General features: G+C 46.1%; 2 protein-coding genes across 2 annotated transcripts; both read right to left on the bottom strand.

The window, feature by feature from the left end:
* Positions 1-3,037: 3,037 nt before the first annotated feature.
* On the bottom strand, positions 3,038-7,882 carry LOC142748444 (zona pellucida sperm-binding protein 3-like). Its single transcript, XM_075855542.1, has 8 exons — positions 7,412-7,882; positions 6,505-6,623; positions 5,029-5,132; positions 4,774-4,951; positions 4,583-4,703; positions 4,047-4,138; positions 3,794-3,927; positions 3,038-3,279 (listed from the first exon to the last, which is right to left on the bottom strand). Exons 1-8 carry the CDS (start codon positions 7,859-7,861, stop codon positions 3,038-3,040), a joined length of 1,440 nt encoding a protein of 479 aa, XP_075711657.1. The 5' UTR covers positions 7,862-7,882.
* Positions 7,883-15,921: 8,039 nt separating this feature from the next.
* LOC142748443 (zona pellucida sperm-binding protein 3-like) lies at positions 15,922-20,767 on the bottom strand. Its single transcript, XM_075855541.1, has 8 exons — positions 20,297-20,767; positions 19,390-19,508; positions 17,900-18,003; positions 17,645-17,822; positions 17,454-17,574; positions 16,922-17,013; positions 16,669-16,802; positions 15,922-16,163 (listed from the first exon to the last, which is right to left on the bottom strand). The coding sequence occupies exons 1-8, from the start codon at positions 20,744-20,746 to the stop codon at positions 15,922-15,924; spliced, it is 1,440 nt and encodes a 479-aa protein (XP_075711656.1). The 5' UTR covers positions 20,747-20,767.
* Positions 20,768-23,912: the final 3,145 nt, after the last annotated feature.

Here is a 23,912-nt window from a genome sequence, read left to right as displayed (position 1 = left end):
GCAGAGGTTACAGTCACACCTGGTGCCTTAGGGGGCCCAATTGCTCCCCAGCCACAGAGGAGGACACAGTACTACGAATAGAACATGATGGTCGGGGCCCTGGTACAGATTTTGTATCGCGGCCCAGGAGCCCTACGTTACGCTTTTGCTAAGGCCGGATTCAGACGAGTGTAATACGGGCGCATCCCTATAAAGCAACGGCCCAAACTCACAGCCTCATAGGGATCCTGCAGATACAGGTTCATTATGCTCGAGTGAGAATGGCCTCATGGTATATTTACTCACACAAAAATTTCAGCCTCGTCAAGAGTTCTTGTGATAATAACAAGTCCACGTGCAACTTTTTTTTTTTCCTGAAGGATAATTGAAATCGCTGTGCGTCATAGCTACAAAGTTGGAGTCAAGTTGCAGCCTGCCCCATGACCTCTTGTATCATCTCACGTGAATTCAGATGTAACATACCCAAAATCACTGGGCAAACGCACCACAGAGGTAACCAATGCTGCTGCCACGGCACCCCTGGAGAGCGCGTGCTGCTTTTGGGTAATGAGAACCTATTAAGGAACCCCTTCTCCATAGACGATACTGTGTTAGGAAACAAAGTAGGTTTGACGGGACAAGAAAGGTGTTGGGGCCACAAGATCCTGTGTGGTTACTCAGCATCATAAGGGAAGGCCCCATTGTCATCTTTATTATGGGGCCCCCTCTCCTCTATGGCCACCAGGAGCAAGTGATTGTTCTGGGAACAGCTGGAAATCCATAAAGTCTTGGAAGGTCGCACTTCACATTTTGAGATATTACGCGGGAAATGTAGAGGTAATATCCAAAAACTGCATCCAAAAAGTCGCACGATTCCAGCCTAAAATTGAATTTACATGAGCTTTTGGCCAGGCCGGATCAGGAGAAAACAGAGGAGCTGGGCCACCACTGCACACCACCGTGCCACCAACACTAACAGAAAATAATCAAGGATGTACATACAGGAGAAAGGCCCCAAAGAACACTGAAAAAAAAAAAAAACCTCCTTGTCCTGATCTTGGTCTACACCAAACCATTCATCAATGTTGATCAGAGGTGTACATATAGGAGAAGGGCCACTCAAAATGGGGTCCACACATTTTTGGTCCATGCAACCACTGCAAAGAACATCCCGCCGCCACTTACGAATGATCAGGTGTGTATATTGAGAGGCTTCTGGTCTTGCACTGGTTCAGGTCAACACTTTAGACCCCCTATTGGAGGGAAGGGTGGTATGACCCTCAGACTGGATCCCTTCTACTCTGTTTGCAAATGGTAAAAGCGCTAATGAAGATGAACGCAGAGGTTTACACCTCCCCATAGGCCCTTTAGTAGTTGCCTGCGCTTGTCATGATGTTGTACTGTAGGATATTGTAGGTAGAGAAAATCATGGAATAATAGTTCTCCTTAAGCCAAGGATAGGGGGACTGCTTAAATTCCATCTGGAGTTGGTCATGTAACTTCAGGGATCTCTGTCACATGGAGTGTGATCCAAGGCTGCAATAACTATAAAAGGAAATTTGCTCTAACTCAGGTCACCTATAACCCATGTATACAGTGGGAGCCAGCCCAGGATTTTCTAGAAACAAAGACACCTGAAGGGGTTAAGGAGATCATGCCTCCCAATAGTCCTGGATTCAGCATGACAGTCCTGGATTACAGGAGGTGTCCTGCTGTCCCGGGCAGCCAGTGGTATGTCCCGGTGTCAACTGTATCTGCGTACTCAGGCCACACCCCCCCCCCACTCACAATAATATTGACCATCAGCCTCTTATTAAAACGACCATAAGCCACCCCCCCCCCCCCCCATACACACAACCCCCACCTCTCTAGATGGCACACCACATCCTATACATAGTGACATCAGGGGCTTCTCCTGGAGCCGAATCACCGGCCACGCTGTGAACGGGGATTAACCTTCAGGAGTTGCCCCGGGTGACACTGTACACATATGGACAGAGACATCAAGCACTCTGTTCAGGAGCGGAATCCCCAGCCACAGCCTGGTTGATGCATCAGCTCCTAGAGAGCCCCAATGGTGCCATCTGCAGGGGGTGGTATTATCTTCTAGGGGGTGTGGCACCATCTACATGGGCATTGGCACTAGGATCCGCTAAGGAGAAATTTTACTGTATGGTTATACTGTATAGGGGCAGCTATTGGAGCATATGTGGGCAGTGAAGGGTTTAAGGGTAACAGCTGTTGTCGTCTAAAGCAGTGAAAATGTTAGAACCAATTAACCATAAATAATTCCTAATAACGGTCTAGTAACAGGACATGTTTAGCAGCGTCTGAGGTGATATAAAGGGTTAAATAGGGATGCAGAAAATGCAGCCTAGGCTCTCAGGCACATGACAACTCTAGGAGAAGCACGGGCCTCTAACACTGCGGCATACTACATCAGATGCAATTTGTACAATGGTATGCATATCATTGCCTCTAGGGGAGAAGATCTCCGTAAATACAGCACCTGACTGGACCAGTAAATGCGCCTGCACAAGCCCTGCAGGAAGTGGAGTACAGCCCCTCCACCGGAGTGACAGGGGAGCTGCATACAGAGCCTTATTTGTATATAATGTTACTCCTCCTTTTCTAGGCTTCCAGCAGTACAATAGAGTAGTCATTAATTATCCACCTTCTAATGAGAAGGCTCTGGTGACCCTGTCCCAGTCTAAACAGTAAAGCTGACAAGTGAGCTGCAAACAGGTGGGGTCTGCTTCTTGCATAGCTATTTCTGATGCCATATGAATGGGAATCTGAATGCCACCACAGAGACGATATGAGCCCAGAGAGTTCTATAGGAGCCATATTATGAATCCATACAAGAGGACTCTGCAAAAAGTGATCCATCTGTGGTATTTCACACAGTTGGCAGCCAGTCCTACTCAACCTCAGATCAACATCCCTATACAGAACAAAGTCAACGTATGAATACCGCCATACCACAGGCCAAGAACTAGTTTGAACACTTCATGGAGACTCGAGAATGAGACAAGGATTAACCAAAACAGTTTTATTTCTATACAGAGTCTTTGTGGGAGAACCTGTTCAGAAGACATTTTCCAACCATAGTAAGACCAACAGCAACAACTACTGAACTGACAGACCCGATGGCCACCAGCACCCACAGCTGTAGAGGTTCATGTCCTGCAGTCATTCTGGAAGCTTCAGTGTGTCCTGCTCCGGAGATCTGGTTAGGCTTGTTTCCAGTCACTAGAAGAGGACCCAGTGTGGCCAGGACATGTTTCTCTTGAGGAGAACCTGGTGGAACAATGAAGAATTTTAGACCAAGTAATCACAGCAATAATATATTATGATCTATACTGAAACCGAGATCACGTACAAGCGTGGTCACCAACAGTTACAAGCTGCTAAAGCACACGGAGCATTAGTTTTGTGTCTGTCAAAGCATACTGAGAGTTGTAGTCTTAATACCTGGTGACCAGAAGGATGGACACCAGTCATCTAGCCCAACACAAAAGTTTGCATAGAGGTCAAGGCTGTGGAGAATGTATTCTACCAAATCTAAGGGTGGGTTTACACATTGAGATAGAGATTAGGCTATGATGTAATCATATTTGAGCTAGTTTGGCAGCGATGTGACTCCACCTTATAAGTAACCTATAGAATTATGACTAGGAGACTCAGGGATATATCATGTACCTCAATATAACAGCAGATTCAGCTAGTGCCCAAACCAATGCATAGTCTTTGTGCAGCACTAACATCTAGGTTCTTCATTCTAATTAGGGAGGTCTAAGGACAATGAACTCACCAACATCTCTCTTCCCAAATCCTCTTGGCCTTCCGAGGGAAGAGCCCCATGTCATTCTCTGGCCTGAAGCAGTAGCACAGTTCCTGGTGGTGCAGCACTGGCAGATTCCACTTGATCCTTCCATGGGTGACCAACTAGAAGAGACCGATAATCAACCAAGAGTTCCAGCCATTGAACAACACATACCACTGTTGTCCAAGACACCACCAGGTGTTGTGCTGCCAAGACACTCTCCCTCTGTATGTGGTCTTACCTGCCGGTAGCCTTGTTGTAGGAGCACGCCTTGTTCACTGGATCAGGGGTCTGGTTGATGTCGGCAGCTCTCAGAGAACATGTGATATAGATCTAGGAAATATTTACATTTCACTATGGTAAGTGTCAACAGCTTTGACATGGGCACTTTTCTAAGACCCTCTACTTGGTCCTCATATCCTCCCTCTTTCGTAATAACTTTGGAAGCTGTAAGTCATTAGATTTTAGGTCACATCCATAAGTTCCGATAAACCCTACTGAGTGTGGGAGATTTGTGGACGTTTACAATCCTTTATAGGTTGCTAAAAAAAATAAAAAAAAAGTCCATGATCATGGGCCCCCCTCAAAGACTTAGCATGGAAAATAAGTTCTACACATGTTCACCAGTTGTGTATGGTAATGCAATTCAGCCCCTTTGCTCCATTGAAGTAAACACTGTGGGGCCATTTTATTTTTTTTGCAATGGCAACCAGGTTTTTCTTTTCCTCAAAACAAAGTTACACGTTGGCCTAATATGGTTTAAGTAAAAGCCCTCACCGTAGAGAGATCACGGTCAGTAAACCTGAAGGCATCAACCATAAAGCGGAGCTTGTCAGCTTGTGGTCTTGGGGAGACAAAGACTGAAGAGGAATCTTCTTGGATACCATCCATCAAGCACCTGTAGGACAGATTTGGTTTAGATCACGGGCTCCTTGAAGATAAGTACAGTAATAGTGATCGAAACTCACCCATTGTTAGAGATGATCTCATATCGGGGACTGGAGGTCACATCTGGGGTAATGGTGGCCACACAGCTGTCAACAAACAGGGTCATCGGGACATGGTTGTGAACATCCAAAGAGGCTTCAATGTAGAACATGTCACCAAGCTGGAAGACTAGTGATGGACTGGGAGCACTCCAGTCCCCTGAAGATAAAATACTGGGGTATTAGCATAGGTCAGGGGTCTCTGCACCACTACCCTACTGCTGGAAAGAGACTTACCAGTCATTAGCTGCAAGGAAAAGACCAGCCTCTCTTCTGTGGTCACCGTGGTACTGAATGGAATCCATGTTGGCTGGACTGCTTTGCTGCTCACATTGCCAAGTCTAAAGGGAGTTTAAAAGAAGCCCTGAAGGAGGTTTACTAGAAAAAAAAACAAGCGCGCGCAACGGCCCACAGGACATGTTCAAAGTACTCAGTGGTCCTGAAATGGAGACTAGCCACTTGACGTGAAAAACCTAACTACTTACAGAGCAAGAAAAACTGGCACAGCCATGGAGGTAGTCAACTACAGTTGACCATTACACCTTAGGGTAGGTGCACACGTAATGTTTTCAGCAGTTTTTCAGGCCGTAAAAACCGGAAGCAGAATGCCTCCAAACATCTGCCTATTGATTTCAATGGGAAAAACAGCATTCTGTTCCGACTGGGCGTTTTTTACGTGGCAGTTTATCAAAACGGCCGTGTAAAAAAAACAGCCACAAAATAGTAGTGCATGCCACTTCATCAGTTTTTGGGAGCAGTTTCATAGACTATAGAAAAACAGCTCCAAAAACAGCCGTTAAAAACGTGACGGATTAAAAAAAAAAAAAACTTCAAAGGGAAAACAGCTCCTGATTTTCTCTTGAAAACAGCTCTGTATTTGTGTGCGCACATACCCTAAGCATCTATCTTGAAATGGATAACCGGTTCCAACCTTGTTCAGGCAAATTACATTTCAATAGTTCAGATTGGAGTGGTCTTCAAGAGGTCATAAAAGGAAGGTCAATGTCAGAAGTCTGCCCTTTGTTGCAGAGAGGCAAAAATCTACTATCAGAAGTGTCTCCTGGAACAGAAAAATTGCAAGCTCGGCCGAGTGGGTGCACATGGAAATAGCCGAAAATGTATCTGGCCAAAATCTAGTAGTCATGTGTATGGTCAGCTTTAGTGATTGCTGTCTTCTAAGAGTGGTTGAGGACACAGAGAGCTCCTTAAAACTATTCCTAAGGGTATGTGCACACACACTAATTACGTCCGTATTTGACGGACGTATTTCGGCCGCAAGTCCCGGACCGAACACAGTGCAGGGATCCGGGCTCCTAGCATCATACTTATGTACGACTCTAGGAGTCCCTGCCTCCCCGTGGAACTACTGTCCCGTACTGAAAACATGATTACAGTACGGGACAGTTGTCCTGCAGCGAGGCAGGGACTCCTAGCATCGTACATAAGTATGATGCTAGGAGCCCGGCTCCCTGCACTGTGTTCGGTCCGGTACTTGCGGCCGAAATACGTCCGTCAATTACGGACGTAATTAGTGTGTGCACATACCCTAACACTTCTCAAGAAGAGTAACTCAACCAGTCTGAAGGATCTCATGGACCATTGCCTTTGTAGACTACCAAATTGGCTTTTAAAGAGGGTTTCAAGGAATTGCTTACTAGTTTAAGCCATCAAAAACAGGATGCCTGTAGAGACAGCCTACTGGTATTGACTCACCTCGGGTAGTAACACTGGATGGGAACCACAGCAGAGTTGGACCTAATAATTGGCACATTGCTGGATGAAGTGGGGGTGTAGCGTAGGTTGGACGTGTAGATCAGCCAGTCGGAGGTCATCTTAAAGAAGACATCACAAGATTAGTCTACTGTATTATACTTCAGGAAATGGGAGGATGGTATCTGGAGGAGCTTCATACTAAAAGTGTGGATGTTCTCTTTAATAGAAAGATGTACAAGAACAAGCTCCTCAGTACTACATTATATTTACTGCCATCTCGCAGAAAGCTACAGATCACACAGAGATGGAAGGTGACAAATGTTGACTAGAATTCAATATCCTGTGTATACGAGCACTTTTGTGTTACCGACTACAGATGTAGCAGAGCTGTGTGGGTCTCTGATATTCATGGCATTTTGTAGAAAACAGGCAAACACTGCATTAAGAAGACCCTCTTGACTATAGTGCCCGAATACCAAAGAAACTTAGCTCAGCTACATCTGTTCTAGGTATTACTGACCATAGTCACGGCCCACGATTGCGGGCACACACTGTCACCAGGCCGCATTTTCAGGCTGTGCTCCCATACAAAGTATGGGATCACAGCCCGTAAAAAACAAAGCAGGACATGCTCCATAATTCCCGATACGGAAAGGTGTCCGCAGCCAATAGAACTGGGCAGGTCCATAATTGCAGACCGTATAATGGAGATTTTTTTATGGTTGTGTGCATGGGGCCTAAGAATCTAATACATTGCATGATCTCCGTCATAACAGCAGCTCCATACCTAGACTCCACCTACATTATGTCCCACCATATGCAATTACATCATACAAAAGATTCAGCCCACGTGAACAACATGAGACATTTTACAAACTTCTGTGTTTAAGATTACTACTGCACTTACCTCCAGGCTGTTCCCACATTCTTGAAGGCCATTTGCAAAAACCACAGTAGTATCTGTAGTCTGCAGTCCAGGTCGGCAGGAGCCCAGGGTCAGGTCTGAGGGCTTCACCAGCTTTCCATTCCCATAGAAGTCTCTGGTCACCATCACCACCAGCCTGTCCTCACCGCACTGCACACTGATAGGGGAGTTTGGAGATTGTGTAAGCTGTCGTGGCTGAAGTTCTCCAATATACCTGGAGCCCCATCCAGTCTGAACTGGAGACCAAGGGTTTCCTCTAGGAGAGCCCACTCCAGAGAAAGGTTGTCCAAGTCCTCTAGAAGATCCCCATCCAGGCTGATAATTCCTCCACCTAGGGTCTGACTGGCGCTGGTGTCTAACCAAGGAACTGCTAAAGCCTGAGCCATAGAGAAGAACCACCAACAGCCAACTCCACCTGATCCATAGCTCCATCCTGACTGCAGACGAAGTAACACAAGGAGAGAGTGGAGGAAGCAGGACTTTATACTCCACCCATCACATAGTCATACCTTCACATGGAGCAGAACTTTATACTCCACCCATCACATAGTCATACCTTCACATGGAGCAGAACTTTATACTCCACCCATCACATAGTCATCTCTTCACATGGAGCAGAACTTTATACTCCACCCATCACATAGTCATACCTTCACATGGAGCAGAACTTTATACTCCACCCATCATATAGTCACACCTTCACAAGGAGCAGAACTTTATACTCCACCCATCATATAGTCACACCTTCACATGGAGCAGAACTTTATACTCCACCCATCACATAGTCACACCTTCACATGGAGCAGAACTTTATACTCCACCCATCACATAGTCATACCTTCACATGGAGCAGAACTTTATACTCCACCCATCACATAGTTATCTCCACCTGACACCTCATTATTCTCAGCTGAGCACTTCTCTCATTAGTGGAAACCAACACACAAGTACAAGGAGGTCAAGATAAAAGTGATTGAAAGGTCAAGATGGGAGAAGTTGGGGTATATTCACACAGTGCAGTTTAGGTGCAAATCTGAAACGGTGAAACCTTCGGCAGTAGATTTCTCAGGGACATAAATGGTTGTTTATTTTTTGGTATTCGGTATAAAATCACCTATTAAGATAGAAGACCCAACGCGGACAACCGGTGTTCGTAACTGCAGTATTGTGTGTCCGATCCGTCATCCATTCACAAAAGGGAAAACCAAATGCAAGCGATTTAAACCTGAATGAACCGGAAAAAGTAATGTCCTCTCTGAACATGACGGAGGCAACATGACGACACCGCACAAGGATGACCATGAAACTCCCTGTGGGAATTAAAGTCACTCGGGGAGATGTAACAAAAGAACGTTTTTGACTCGGATTCAGCAATGGAAACATGGTGGACTTCCACGCGAGGATTAATTCCTTTAAGTGGGGCTAATCCACATCGAGATTCATGAAATCCCTTAAAGATGTGCATTGATTTTTTTGCTATAATTTTGGTAATCCAAAAAATGATTCATGTTTTGTACCCTAATAAAAGTCGCAGGTCTTCTACAGCTTTGGGTGTTTTTACTTGAGTCATTTGTTGCTGTGACTTTCGTAATTGTTTTTGAGTTTTTTCTCTGTCATCGTTTTCTCCACTTTTTTTGGAGTCATTTTGGTAAATGGGCAAAACTGCGCCAATCTTTTTAAACCATGGTATATGTTGGGAAATCCTCCTGACACATAGCTCCGACATACACTGCAATTGCACATGTAGTTGCCACAGATTTATTTTTTCTCCCTTTTCTATGGGTATATTCACACAGCGCAGTTTTGATGCAGTTTTTGAAAAACAGATGCCTGAAAATGACTAATGTCAACATACCCTCACCTGGCCAAAAGCACACACACAAAAGCCTCTGCCCTTGAAGGGGAGGAGTCTATCTAAATATGCCCCAAAATGGGTGTTTTGGGATGGTTTGTTGGCAGAGCGGCAAGGGGCGTACAATGTCCCACAAATCGGGATTCAAAAGTTGGGACGTCTGCGAAGACCTACGTTTTCTTTGCAATTTTTTTAAGCCAAACTCAGGAGTGTCTATATAAAACGAAGCAAACGTATAAAGACTGGTGTCTTCTCTTTTTCATATCCACTCCTTTTTTTGGCTCAAAAATACCGCCTGTGTGAATCCAGCCGGAGGCCCAGGGACGTATCTATAGGGGGGCAGAGGTTACAGTCGCACCTGGTGCCTCAGGGGGCCCAATTGCTCCCCAGCCACAGAGGAGGACACAGTACTACGAATAGAACATGATGGTCGGGGCCCTGGTACAGATATTGTATCGAGGCCCAGGAGCCTTACGTTACGCTTTTGCAAAGGCCGGATTCACACGAGTATAATGTGGGCGCATCCCTATAAAGCAACGGCCCAAACTCACAGCCTCATAGGGATATTGCAGTCGTAATACAGGTCCATTACACCCGTGTGAGAACGGCCTCGTGGTATATTTACTCATACAAAAAGATCAGCCTTGTCAATAGTTCTTGTGATTCAAGTTGCAGCCTGCCCCATGACCTCTTGTATCATCTCACGTGAATTCAGATGTAACATACCCATCACTGGGTAAACGCACCACAGAGGTAACCAATGCTGCTGCCACAGGGCCCCTGGAGAGCGCGTGCTGCTTTTGGGCAATGAGAACCTGTTAAGGAATCCCTTCTCCATAGGCAATACAGTGTTAGGAAACAAGGGAGTGGGTTTGAAGGGACAAGAAAGGTTTTGGGGCCACAAGATCCTGTGTGGTTACTCAGCCTCAAAAGGGAAGGCCCCATTTTCATCTGGATTATGGAGCTCCCTCTCCTCTATCAACACCAGGAGCAAATGATTGTTCTGGGAACAGCTGGAAATCCATAAATTCTTGTGGGGTCGCACTTCACATTTTGGAATATTATGTGGGAAATGTAGCGGCACTATCCAAAAACTGCATCAAAACGTTGCGTGATTCCAGCCTAAGATTGCATTTACATGAGCTTTTGGCCAGGCAGAGGGCGGATCAGGAGAAAACAGAGGAGCTGGGCCACCTCCTTGTTCTGGCCTATGCCACCACTGCACACCACCGTGCCTCCAACACTGACAAAAAATAATCAAGGATGTACATACAGGAGAAAGGCCCCAAAGCACACACACAAAAAAAAGAAAAGCCTCCTTATTCTGGTCTTGGTCCACACCAAACCATTCAGCAACGTTGATCAGAGGTGTTCATATAGAAGAAGGGCCACTCAAAATGGGGTCCACTTATTTTTGGTCCATGCAACCACTGCAAACATCCCGCCGCCACTTACGAATGATCAGGTGTGTATATTAAGAGGCTTCTGGTCTTGCACTGGTTCATGTCAACACTTCAGATCCTCTATTGTAGAGAAGGGCGGTATGACCCTCAGACTGGATCCCTTCTTCTGTTTGCTAATGGTAAAGAGCTAATGAAGATGAACCCAGGGGTTTACACCTCCCCATAGGCCCTTTAGTAGTTGCCTGCGCTCGTCATGATGTTGTACTGTAGGATATTGGAGGTAGAGAAAAGCATTATGGAATAATAGTTCTCCTTAAAGAGGCTCTGTCACCAGATTTTGTAACCCCTATCTGTAATGGAAGCAGATAGGCGCTGCAATGTAGATTACAGTAACGTTTTTATTTTAAAAAAACGAGCATTTTTGGCCAAGTTATGACCATTTTTGTAGTTATGCAAATGAGGCTTGCAAAAGTCCAAGTGGGTGTGTTTAAAAGTAAAAGTACAACTGGGTGTGTATTATGTGCGTACATCGGGGCGTGTTTACTTCTTTTACTAGCTGGGCGTTCTGACGAGAAGTATCATCCACTTCTCTTCACAACGCCCAGCTTCTGGCAGTGCAGACACAGCGTGTTCTCGAGAGATCACGCTGTGACGTCACTCACAGGTCCTGCATCGTGTCAGACGAGCGAGGACACATCGGCACCAGAGGCTACAGTTGATTCTGCAGCAGCATCGGCGTTAGCAGGTAAATCGATGTAGCTACTTACCTGCAAACGCTGATGCAGAATCTGTAGCCTCTGGTGCCGATGTGTCCTCGCTCGTCTGACACGATGCAGGACCTGTGAGTGACGTCACAGCGTGATCTGCCAGAAGCTGGGCGTTCTGAAGAGAAGTGGATGATACTTCTCATCAGAGCGCCCAGCTAGTAAAAGTATTATAAACGCCCCGATGTACGCACATAATACACGCCCACTTGGACTTTTACTTTTAAACACGCCCACTTGGACTTTTGCAAGCCTTATTTGCATAACTACAAAAATGGTCATAACTTGGCCAAAAATGCTCGTTTTTTTTAAAATAAAAACGTTACTGTAATCTACATTGCAGCGCCGATCTGCTGCAATAGCGAATAGGGGCTGCAAAATCTGGTGACAGAGCCTCTTTAAGCCAAGGATAGGGGACTGCTTAAAATGCCATCTGTAGTTGGTCATATCTTCGGGGACCTCTATGTCACATTGAAGCCTTGGATCACACGCCATAACTAGAAAAGGAAATTTGGTCACCTTTAACCCATGTATACAGTGGGAGGCAGCCCAGGATTTTCTAGAAACACCGACACCTGAAGGGGTTAAGGAGATCATCATACCTCCCAATAGTCAGTGGCGGATTATAATATAGGCGTTTCGGGCGGCCGCCCGGGGCCCAAGCTTTTAGGGGGCCCATCGCAACCCGAAACGCACATCATTTTAAATCGCTTAAGGTCGGACTCACTAATGGCCGTTCACAAGCAGCGCCGCTAATGGCCGTTGAGAGGGAGGGGCGGGCGGCCTGCAGAAGAGGGCAGCGCAGTGCTGATGAGGAGGAGGGGGATGGATATCAATTGCTGGATAGGACTAGCAGACGTGCGTCTGCTAGCCGTGGTAGAACACGCCCCTCTGACGCTTCACGTACCGCCAGTGAGGAACAGACGAGAAGGGCGGTGGTCGAGCAACGAGGAGGTTAGTGTTCATGTTCGTCTCCATCTTAATTTACATCTAAGTGACTCCAGAGGACTCCATGAAGGGGGGAATAACCCCCCATCCCATCCCCCATAGAGCCCTCAGTATTTCAGTATTTATTATACAGCAGGGGGGGTTTGAGCGTGTAACTCACTGCAGATGACTCTATGGGGGGGGGACAATAATTTCCCTCCATAGACACTCAGCAGTGAGTTACACGCTCAAAGCTCCCTGCTGTATAATAAATACTGAAATACTGAGGGCTCTATGGGGGATGGGGGGTTATTCCCCCTTCATGGAGTCCTCTGGAGTCACTTAGATGGTTAGAACCCCCCTCCCCCATTCAGTATAATCCCCCCTTCCCATAGAGCCCTCACTAGTTACTAATATATTACAAGGGTAAGTCAAATTGTCTGACTTCTGGGGGCTGTATAGGGGGGGTCTGAGCGACGGGCTCTATGGGGCCACAGAGATGTCAGAATCAGACACTCAGACCTCCCTATAGAGCCCCCAGAAGTCAGACAAACTCACCTCCCCTTGCAATATAATCCCCCCATACAGCCCTCAGTTTTCCCATAAGAAAAATGTATGACATATCCACCATCCGTAAGTCCCATAAAACTGAATGATGGTCACGGAAGCAGTGTCTCTCGCCGACTCCCTCTGATCACTAAAACTAAGCGTCGGAAGCACTCGTGTGAGCGCTGAGCCACTTGGTTTCTGTTTCCGGAAAGCCGAGCAGCTTATGTACGGGCTCATAGAAAGTCAATGAGCCCGTACACCGCTACTTTGGCTTTCCGGAAAAAGCCAAACAGAAATGAAGTGGCTCTTTGCTCACATGAGCGCTTCTGCCGCTTAGTCTCCGCACACGGACCCCCACCCATCAAAAGTTCTGACATGTTAGACGTTTGTTAAAAATTGACTTACCCTTTAGGCCTCATTTACACGAGCGTGTGCGTTTTGCTCACGCAAAAAAACTGCGGCGTTTTCCGTGCGCAAAAGGCACTTAACGGCTCCATGTGTCATCAGTGTATGATGCGTGGCTGCGAGATTTTCGCGCAGCCGCCATCATTATGACTAGAGATGAGCGAACTTCTGAAAAGTTCGGTTCGGCTAGTTCGCCGAATTTCACGAAAAAGTTTGTTTCGGACCGAACCTGTAATTTCCGTGCGCCGAGCATGGTACTGTCCAGGGTGCTGATCGAGTTAATGGGCTGCACTAACTCTTTCAACAACCTTGACAGTACATGCTCGGCGCACGGAAAATACAATTTTAATGTAATAAAAAAAAATAAAAAATACGTTCATACTTACATTCCTCCTGTCCGGCCTCCAGCGGTGACGTGTCATCCATTTCGCCGCTGCAGCCAATCACAGGCTGTAGTGGCGGTCACGCACGTCAGAAGGCCGGCCTCCAGGGATGACGCTTCATCCCACGTGACGGCCTCTGCAACCAATCACAGGCTGCAGCGGCCTCTGCAGCCAATCACAGGCTCCTCTCCTGAAATACTCTGTGCTGCCTTAAACTGTGGACAGGTCAGGATCCTGTTTCTTTTAAATGCTGCTGGGGAACCCGCTCGATCCATTATATAAGGCTGCGCTACAGTGCAGCATTTAAAAAAAAAAAACAGGATTCTGACCTGTCCACAGAGTTTAAGGCAGCACAGAGTATTTCAGGAGATGAGCGTGCAGATTCAGTGCTGCTGTAAACTCTGCTCTTACCATTACGTAGCTGAGTCTGTTACCACTCCTCCACTCCTGTCCTCAATAACACCTTCAAATGATTGGCAAGTCACCACGTAATGGTAAGAGCAGAGTTCACAGCAGCACAGAGTATTTCAGGAGAGGAGCGTGCAGATTCTGTGCTTCTGTGAACTCTGTGTGAGGGGGGCCCCAAGTTGTATCAACAGCCCAGGGCCCATGGTACACTTAATCCGCCACTGCCAATAGTCCTGGAGTCAGGACAGTCCTGGATTACAGGTGGTGTCCTGCTGTCTCTGGCACCTAGTGGTGCATCCCAGTGTCAACTGTATCTGCGTACTCAGGACACCACCCCCCCCCCCCCACAATAAAATACAACCCCCACCATCCTATACATAGTGACGTCAGGAGCTTCTCCTGGAGCCGAATCACCAGCCACGCTGTAAACTGGGATTAACCTTCAGGACTTGCCCTTGATGACAATGTACACATATGGACAGAGACATTAAGCACTCCATTCAGGAGCGAAATCCCCAGCCACAAGGGGATTCTGCTACTTCAGTCAGCTACTATATATAGGAATGGGGGAGTACCATCTACAGAGGTAGGGGGGGGGGGTGATAAATACAAGTCGGCAGCAAAAAAATCAAATCTCCTATGCGCTTCGCACTGAGGAGAAAAAGCACGACCAGTGGTTCAGAGAAGTGTGTGGCAGACCTGGAGGGTTCTCACAGCACCCAATTTGGGAACCACTGTCCTAGAGGGAAACACTGACATCTGTCCATATATGGATGGTGACATCAGGGGCTCCTCCTGGAGCGGAATCCCCTGCCACAGCCTTGTTGATGCATCAGCTCCTAGAGTGATCCCAGATGGTGCCATCTACATGGGCATTGGCACTAGGATCAGCTAAAGGGAAATTTTACTGTATGGTTATTATACTGTATAGGGTCAGCTATTGTAGCGTGTGTGGGCAGTGAAGGGCTTAAGGGTAACAGCTGTTGTAGTTTAAAAAAAGTGAAGATGTTAGAACCAATTAACCATAAATAATTCCTAATAACGGTCTAGTAACAGGACATGTTTAGAAGTGTCTTAGAGGTGATATAAAGGGTTAAATAGGGATGCAGAAACGCAGCTTGGCTCTCAGGCACATGACAACTCTAGGAGAAGCACAGGCCTCTAACACTGCGGCATACTACATCAGATGCAATTTGTACAATAGTATGCATATCATTGCCTCTAGGGGGAGAAGATCTCTGCACATACAGCACCTGACTGGGTCAGTAAATGCACCTGCACAAGCCCTGCAGGAAGTGGCGTACAGCCCCAACACCGGAGTGACAGGGGATCTGCATACAGAGCCCTATTCGTATATAATGTTACTCTTCCTTTTCTAGGCTTCCAGCAGTACAATAGAGCAGTCATTAACTACCCACCTTCTAATGAGAAGGCTCAGGTGACCCTGTCCCAGTCTAAACAGCAAAGCTGACAAGTGAGCTGCAAACAGGTGGGGGTCTGCTTCTTGCATAGCTATTTCTGATGCCATATGAATGGGAACCTGAATGCCACCACAGACGATATGAGCCCAGAGAGTTCTATAGGAGCCATATTATGAATCCATACAAGAGGACTCTGCCAACTGTGTGAAATACCACAGATGGATCACTTTTTGCAGCCAGTCCTACTCAACCTCAGATCAACATCCCTATACAGAACCAAGTCAACGTGTGACTACCTCCATACCACAGGCCAAGAACTAGTTTGAACACTTCATGGAGACTCAAGAATGAGACAAGGATGAACCAAAACAGTTTTATTTCTATACAGAGTCTTTGTGGGAGAACCTGTTAAGAAGACATTTTCCAACCATAGTAAGACCAACAGCAACAACTACTGAACTGACAGACCCGATGGCCACCAGCACCCACAGCTGTAGAGGTTCATGTCCTGCAGTCATTCTGGAAGCATCAGTGTGTGCTGCTCCGGAGATCTGGTTAGGCTTGTTTCCAGTCACTAGAAGAGGACCAAGTGTGGCCAGGACATGTTTCTCTTGATGAGAACCTGGTGGAACAATGAAGAATTTTAGACCAAGCAATCACAGCAACAATATATTATGATCTATACTGAAACCGAGATCACGTACAAGCGTGGTCACCAACAGTTACAAGCTGCTAAAGCACATGGAGCATTAGTTTTGTGTTTGTCAAAGCATACTGAGAGTTGTAGTCTTAATACCTGGAGACCAGAAGGATGGACACCAGTCATCTAGCCCAACACAAAAGTTTGCATAGAGGTCAAGGCTGTGGAGAATGTATTCTACCAAATCAAAGTTTTACACATTGAGATAGAGATTAGGCTATGATGTAATTATACTTGAGCTAGTTTGGCAGCTATGTGACTCCACCTTATAAGTAACCTATAGAATTATGACTAGGAGGCTCAGGGATAGATCATGTACCTCAAACAGCAGATTCAGCTAGTGCCCAAACCAATTCATAGTCTTTGTGCAGCACTAACATCTAGGTTCTTCATTCTAATTAGGGAGGTCTAAGGACAATGAACTCACCAACAGCTCTCTTCCCAATTCCTCTTGGCCTTCCGAGGGAAGAGCCCCATGTCATTCTCTGGCCTGAAGCAGTGGCACAGTTCCTGGTGGTGCAGCACTGGCAGATTCCACTTGATCCTTCCATAGGTGACCAACTAGAAGAGACCGATAATCAACCAAGAGTTCCAGCCATTGAACAACACATACCACTGTTGTCCAAGACACCACCAGGTGTTGTGCTGCCAAGACACTCTCCCTCTGTATGTGGTCTTACCTGCTGGTAGCCTTGTTGTAGGAGCACGCCTTGTTCACTGGATCAGGGGTCTGGTTGATGTCGGCAGCTCTCAGAGAACACGTGATATAGATCTAGGAAACATTTACAGTTCACTATGGTAAATGTCAGCTTTGACATGGTCACTTTTCTAAGACCCTCTACTTGGTCCTCATATCCTCCCCCTTTCGTAGTAACTTTAGAAGCTGTAAGTCATTAGATTTTAGGGATTTAGGTCACATCCATAAGTTCCGATAAACCCTACTGAGTGTGGGAGATTTGTGGAAGTTTACAGTCTTTTATAGGTTGCTAAAAAAAAAAAAAAGTCCATGATCATGGGCCCCCCCCTCAAAGACCAAGCATGGAAAATAAGTTCTAAACATGTTCACCAGTTGTGTATGCAATTCAGCCCCTTTGCTCCATTGAAGTAAACCGTGTGGGGCCATTTTATTTTTTTGCAATGGCAACCAGGTTTTTCTTTTCCTCAAAAGAAAGTTACACGTTGGCCTAATATGGTTTAAGTAAAAGCCCTCACCGTAGAGACATCACTGTCCGTGAACCTGAAGGCATCAACCATGAAGCGGAGCTTGTCAGCTTGTGGTCTTGGGGAGACAAAGACTGAGGAGGAATCTTCTTGCATACCATCCATCAAGCACCTGTAGGACAGATTTGGTTTAGATCATGGGCTCCTTGAAGATTAGTACAGGATTGATGATAGAAACTCACCCATTGTTAGAGATGATCTCATAACGAGGATTGGAGGTCACATCTGGAGTAATGGTGGCCACACAGCTGTCAACAAACAGGGTCATCGGGACATGGTTCTGAACATCCAAAGAGGCTTCAATGTAGAACATGTCACCAAGCTGGAAGACCAGTGATGGACGGGGAGCACTCCAGTCCCCTGAAGATAAAATACTGGGGTATTAGCATAGGTCAGGAGTCTCTGCACCACTACCCTACTGCTGGAAAGAGACTTACCAGTCATTAGCTGCAAGGAGAAGACCAGCCGCTCTTCTGTGGTCACCGTGGTACTGAATGGAATCCATGTTGGCTGGACTGCTTTGCTGCTCACATTGCCATGTCTAAAGGGAGTTTAAAAGAAGCCCTGAAGGAGGTTTACTAGAAAAAAAAAACAAAAAAAAAACACGCAAGCGCAATGGCCCACAGGACATGTTCAAAGTACTCAGTGGTCATGAAATGGAGACTAGCCACTTGACGTGAAAGACCTAACTACTTACAGAGCAAGAAAAACTGGCACAGCCATGGAGGTAGTCAGCTACAGTTGACCATGACACCTTAGGGTAGGTGCACCCGTAGTGTTTTCAGCAGTTTTTCAGGCCGTAAAAACCGGAAGCAGAACGCCTCCAAACATCTGCCTATTGATTTCAATGGGAAAAACAGCATTCTGTTCCGACTGGGCATTTTTTACGTGGCAGTTTATCAAAACGGCCGTGTAAAAAAAAAAACAGCCACAAAATAGTAGTGCATGCCACTTCATCAGTTTTTGGGAGCAGTTTCATAGACTATAGAAAAACAGCTCCAAAAACAGCCGTTAAAAACGTGACGGATTAAAAAAAAAAAAACTTCAAAGGGAAAACAGCTCCTGATTTTCTCTTGAAAACAGCTCTGTATTTGTGTGCGCACATACCCTAAGCATCTATCTTGAAATGGATAACCGGTTCCAACCTTGTTCAGGCAAATGAAATTTCAATAGTTCAGATTGGAGTGGTCTTCAAGAGGTCATAAAAGGAAGGTCAATGTCAGAAGTCTGCCCTTTGTTGCAGAGAGGCAAAAATCTACTATCAGAAGTGTCTCCTGGAACAGAAAAATTGCAAGCTCGGCCGAGTGGGTGCACATGGAAATAGCCGAAAATGTATCTGGCCAAAATCTAGTAGTCATGTGTATGGTCAGCTTTAGTGATTGCTGTCTTCTAAGAGTGGTTGAGGACACAGAGAGCTCCTTAAAACTATTCCTAAGGGTATGTGCACACACACTAATTACGTCCGTATTTGACGGACGTATTTCGGCCGCAAGTCCCGGACCGAACACAGTGCAGGGAGCCGGGCTCCTAGCATCATACTTATGTACGACTCTAGGAGTCCCTGCCTCCCCGTGGAACTACTGTCCCGTACTGAAAACATGATTACAGTACGGGACAGTTGTCCTGCAGCGAGGCAGGGACTCCTAGCATCGTACATAAGTATGATGCTAGGAGCCCGGCTCCCTGCACTGTGTTCGGTCCGGTACTTGCGGCCGAAATACGTCCGTCAATTATGGACGTAATTAGTGTGTGCACATACCCTAACACTTCTCAAGAAGAGTAACTCAACCAGTCTGAAGGATCTCATGGACCATTGCCTTTGTAGACTACCAAATTGGCTTTTAAAGAGGGTTTCAAGGAATTGCTTACTAGTTTAAGCCATCAAAAACAGGATGCCTGTAGAGACAGCCTACTGGTATTGACTCACCTCGGGTAGTAACACTGGATGGGAACCACAGCAGAGTTGGACCTAATAATTGGCACCATGCTGGAGGAAGTGGGGGTGTAGCGTAGGTTGGACGTGTAGATCAGCCAGTCGGAGGTCATCTTAAAGAAGACATCACAAGATTAGTCAACTGTATTATACTTCAGGAAATGGGAGGGTGGTATCTGGAGGAGCTTCATACTAAAAGTGTGGGTGTTCTCTTTAATAGAAAGATGTACAAGAACAAGCTCCTCAGTACTACATTATATTTACTGCCATCTCGCAGAAAGCTACAGATCACACAGAGATGGAAGGTGACAAATGTTGACTAGAATTCAATATCCTGTGTATACGAGCACTTTTGTGTTACCGACTACAGATGTAGCAGAGCTGTGTGGGTCTCTGATATTCATGGCATTTTGTAGAAAACAGGCAAACACTGCATTAAGAAGACCCTCTTGACTATAGTGCCCGAATACCAAAGAAACTTAGCTCAGCTACATCTGTTCTAGGTATTACTGACCATAGTCACGGCCCACGATTGCGGGCACACACTGTCACCAGGCCGCATTTTCAGGCTGTGCTCCCATACAAAGTATGGGATCACAGCCCGTAAAAAACAAAGCAGGACATGCTCCATAATTCCCGATACGGAAAGGTGTCCGCAGCCAATAGAACTGGGCAGGTCCATAATTGCAGACCGTATAATGGAGATTTTTTTATGGTTGTGTGCATGGGGCCTAAGAATCTAATACATTGCATGATCTCCGTCATAACAGCAGCTCCATACCTAGACTCCACCTACATTATGTCCCACCATATGCAATTACATCATACAAAAGATTCAGCCCACGTGAACAACATGAGACATTTTACAAACTTCTGTGTTTAAGATTACTACTGCACTTACCTCCAGGCTGTTCCCACATTCTTGAAGGCCATTTGCAAAAACCACAGTAGTATCTGTAGTCTGCAGTCCAGGTCGGCAGGAGCCCAGGGTCAGGTCTGAGGGCTTCACCAGCTTTCCATTCCCATAGAAGTCTCTGGTCACCATCACCACCAGCCTGTCCTCACCGCACTGCACACTGATAGGGGAGTTTGGAGATTGTGTAAGCTGTCGTGGCTGAAGTTCTCCAATATACCTGGAGCCCCATCCAGTCTGAACTGGAGACCAAGGGTTTCCTCTAGGAGAGCCCACTCCAGAGAAAGGTTGTCCAAGTCCTCTAGAAGATCCCCATCCAGGCTGATAATTCCTCCACCTAGGGTCTGACTGGCGCTGGTGTCTAACCAAGGAACTGCTAAAGCCTGAGCCATAGAGAAGAACCACCAACAGCCAACTCCACCTGATCCATAGCTCCATCCTGACTGCAGACGAAGTAACACAAGGAGAGAGTGGAGGAAGCAGGACTTTATACTCCACCCATCACATAGTCATACCTTCACATGGAGCAGAACTTTATACTCCACCCATCACATAGTCATACCTTCACATGGAGCAGAACTTTATACTCCACCCATCACATAGTCATCTCTTCACATGGAGCAGAACTTTATACTCCACCCATCACATAGTCATACCTTCACATGGAGCAGAACTTTATACTCCACCCATCATATAGTCACACCTTCACAAGGAGCAGAACTTTATACTCCACCCATCATATAGTCACACCTTCACATGGAGCAGAACTTTATACTCCACCCATCACATAGTCACACCTTCACATGGAGCAGAACTTTATACTCCACCCATCACATAGTCATACCTTCACATGGAGCAGAACTTTATACTCCACCCATCACATAGTTATCTCCACCTGACACCTCATTATTCTCAGCTGAGCACTTCTCTCATTAGTGGAAACCAACACACAAGTACAAGGAGGTCAAGATAAAAGTGATTGAAAGGTCAAGATGGGAGAAGTTGGGGTATATTCACACAGTGCAGTTTAGGTGCAAATCTGAAACGGTGAAACCTTCGGCAGTAGATTTCTCAGGGACATAAATGGTTGTTTATTTTTTGGTATTCGGTATAAAATCACCTATTAAGATAGAAGACCCAACGCGGACAACCGGTGTTCGTAACTGCAGTATTGTGTGTCCGATCCGTCATCCATTCACAAAAGGGAAAACCAAATGCAAGCGATTTAAACCTGAATGAACCGGAAAAAGTAATGTCCTCTCTGAACATGACGGAGGCAACATGACGACACCGCACAAGGATGACCATGAAACTCCCTGTGGGAATTAAAGTCACTCGGGGAGATGTAACAAAAGAACGTTTTTGACTCGGATTCAGCAATGGAAACATGGTGGACTTCCACGCGAGGATTAATTCCTTTAAGTGGGGCTAATCCACATCGAGATTCATGAAATCCCTTAAAGATGTGCATTGATTTTTTTGCTATAATTTTGGTAATCCAAAAAATGATTCATGTTTTGTACCCTAATAAAAGTCGCAGGTCTTCTACAGCTTTGGGTGTTTTTACTTGAGTCATTTGTTGCTGTGACTTTCGTAATTGTTTTTGAGTTTTTTCTCTGTCATCGTTTTCTCCACTTTTTTTGGAGTCATTTTGGTAAATGGGCAAAACTGCGCCAATCTTTTTAAACCATGGTATATGTTGGGAAATCCTCCTGACACATAGCTCCGACATACACTGCAATTGCACATGTAGTTGCCACAGATTTATTTTTTCTCCCTTTTCTATGGGTATATTCACACAGCGCAGTTTTGATGCAGTTTTTGAAAAACAGATGCCTGAAAATGACTAATGTCAACATACCCTCACCTGGCCAAAAGCACACACACAAAAGCCTCTGCCCTTGAAGGGGAGGAGTCTATCTAAATATGCCCCAAAATGGGTGTTTTGGGATGGTTTGTTGGCAGAGCGGCAAGGGGCGTACAATGTCCCACAAATCGGGATTCAAAAGTTGGGACGTCTGCGAAGACCTACGTTTTCTTTGCAATTTTTTTAAGCCAAACTCAGGAGTGTCTATATAAAACGAAGCAAACGTATAAAGACTGGTGTCTTCTCTTTTTCATATCCACTCCTTTTTTTGGCTCAAAAATACCGCCTGTGTGAATCCAGCCGGAGGCCCAGGGACGTATCTATAGGGGGGCAGAGGTTACAGTCGCACCTGGTGCCTCAGGGGGCCCAATTGCTCCCCAGCCACAGAGGAGGACACAGTACTACGAATAGAACATGATGGTCGGGGCCCTGGTACAGATATTGTATCGAGGCCCAGGAGCCTTACGTTACGCTTTTGCAAAGGCCGGATTCACACGAGTATAATGTGGGCGCATCCCTATAAAGCAACGGCCCAAACTCACAGCCTCATAGGGATATTGCAGTCGTAATACAGGTCCATTACACCCGTGTGAGAACGGCCTCGTGGTATATTTACTCATACAAAAAGATCAGCCTTGTCAATAGTTCTTGTGATTCAAGTTGCAGCCTGCCCCATGACCTCTTGTATCATCTCACGTGAATTCAGATGTAACATACCCATCACTGGGTAAACGCACCACAGAGGTAACCAATGCTGCTGCCACAGGGCCCCTGGAGAGCGCGTGCTGCTTTTGGGCAATGAGAACCTGTTAAGGAATCCCTTCTCCATAGGCAATACAGTGTTAGGAAACAAGGGAGTGGGTTTGAAGGGACAAGAAAGGTTTTGGGGCCACAAGATCCTGTGTGGTTACTCAGCCTCAAAAGGGAAGGCCCCATTTTCATCTGGATTATGGAGCTCCCTCTCCTCTATCAACACCAGGAGCAAATGATTGTTCTGGGAACAGCTGGAAATCCATAAATTCTTGTGGGGTCGCACTTCACATTTTGGAATATTATGTGGGAAATGTAGCGGCACTATCCAAAAACTGCATCAAAACGTTGCGTGATTCCAGCCTAAGATTGCATTTACATGAGCTTTTGGCCAGGCAGAGGGCGGATCAGGAGAAAACAGAGGAGCTGGGCCACCTCCTTGTTCTGGCCTATGCCACCACTGCACACCACCGTGCCTCCAACACTGACAAAAAATAATCAAGGATGTACATACAGGAGAAAGGCCCCAAAGCACACACACAAAAAAAAGAAAAGCCTCCTTATTCTGGTCTTGGTCCACACCAAACCATTCAGCAACGTTGATCAGAGGTGTTCATATAGAAGAAGGGCCACTCAAAATGGGGTCCACTTATTTTTGGTCCATGCAACCACTGCAAACATCCCGCCGCCACTTACGAATGATCAGGTGTGTATATTAAGAGGCTTCTGGTCTTGCACTGGTTCATGTCAACACTTCAGATCCTCTATTGTAGAGAAGGGCGGTATGACCCTCAGACTGGATCCCTTCTTCTGTTTGCTAATGGTAAAGAGCTAATGAAGATGAACCCAGGGGTTTACACCTCCCCATAGGCCCTTTAGTAGTTGCCTGCGCTCGTCATGATGTTGTACTGTAGGATATTGGAGGTAGAGAAAAGCATTATGGAATAATAGTTCTCCTTAAAGAGGCTCTGTCACCAGATTTTGTAA

This window comes from Rhinoderma darwinii, chromosome 3 (assembly GCF_050947455.1).
Source record: "Rhinoderma darwinii isolate aRhiDar2 chromosome 3, aRhiDar2.hap1, whole genome shotgun sequence".
Lineage (NCBI taxonomy): Eukaryota > Metazoa > Chordata > Amphibia > Anura > Rhinodermatidae > Rhinoderma > Rhinoderma darwinii.
The sequence above is the reverse complement of the archived record's forward strand: the minus strand, read 5'-3'. Positions and strand labels throughout refer to the sequence as shown.

Bases quoted from the DNA above. Each gene is read 5' to 3' on its own strand.
- LOC142748444 (XM_075855542.1), bottom strand. From the start codon at position 7,861: ATGGAGCTATGGATCAGGTGGAGTTGGCTGTTGGTGGTTCTTCTCTAT. The intron at 6,624-7,411 runs GTAAGTGCAGTA...GTCTTCTTTAAG, and splicing joins AATGTGGGAACAGCCTGGAG to ATGACCTCCGACTGGCTGAT. The intron at 4,704-4,773 runs GTGAGTTTCGAT...TCTGTCCTACAG, and splicing joins GAGATCATCTCTAACAATGG to GTGCTTGATGGATGGTATCC.
- LOC142748443 (XM_075855541.1), bottom strand. From the start codon at position 20,746: ATGGAGCTATGGATCAGGTGGAGTTGGCTGTTGGTGGTTCTTCTCTAT. The intron at 19,509-20,296 runs GTAAGTGCAGTA...GTCTTCTTTAAG, and splicing joins AATGTGGGAACAGCCTGGAG to ATGACCTCCGACTGGCTGAT. The intron at 17,823-17,899 runs GTAAGTCTCTTT...TTTTATCTTCAG, and splicing joins CTCCTTGCAGCTAATGACTG to GGGACTGGAGTGCTCCCCGT.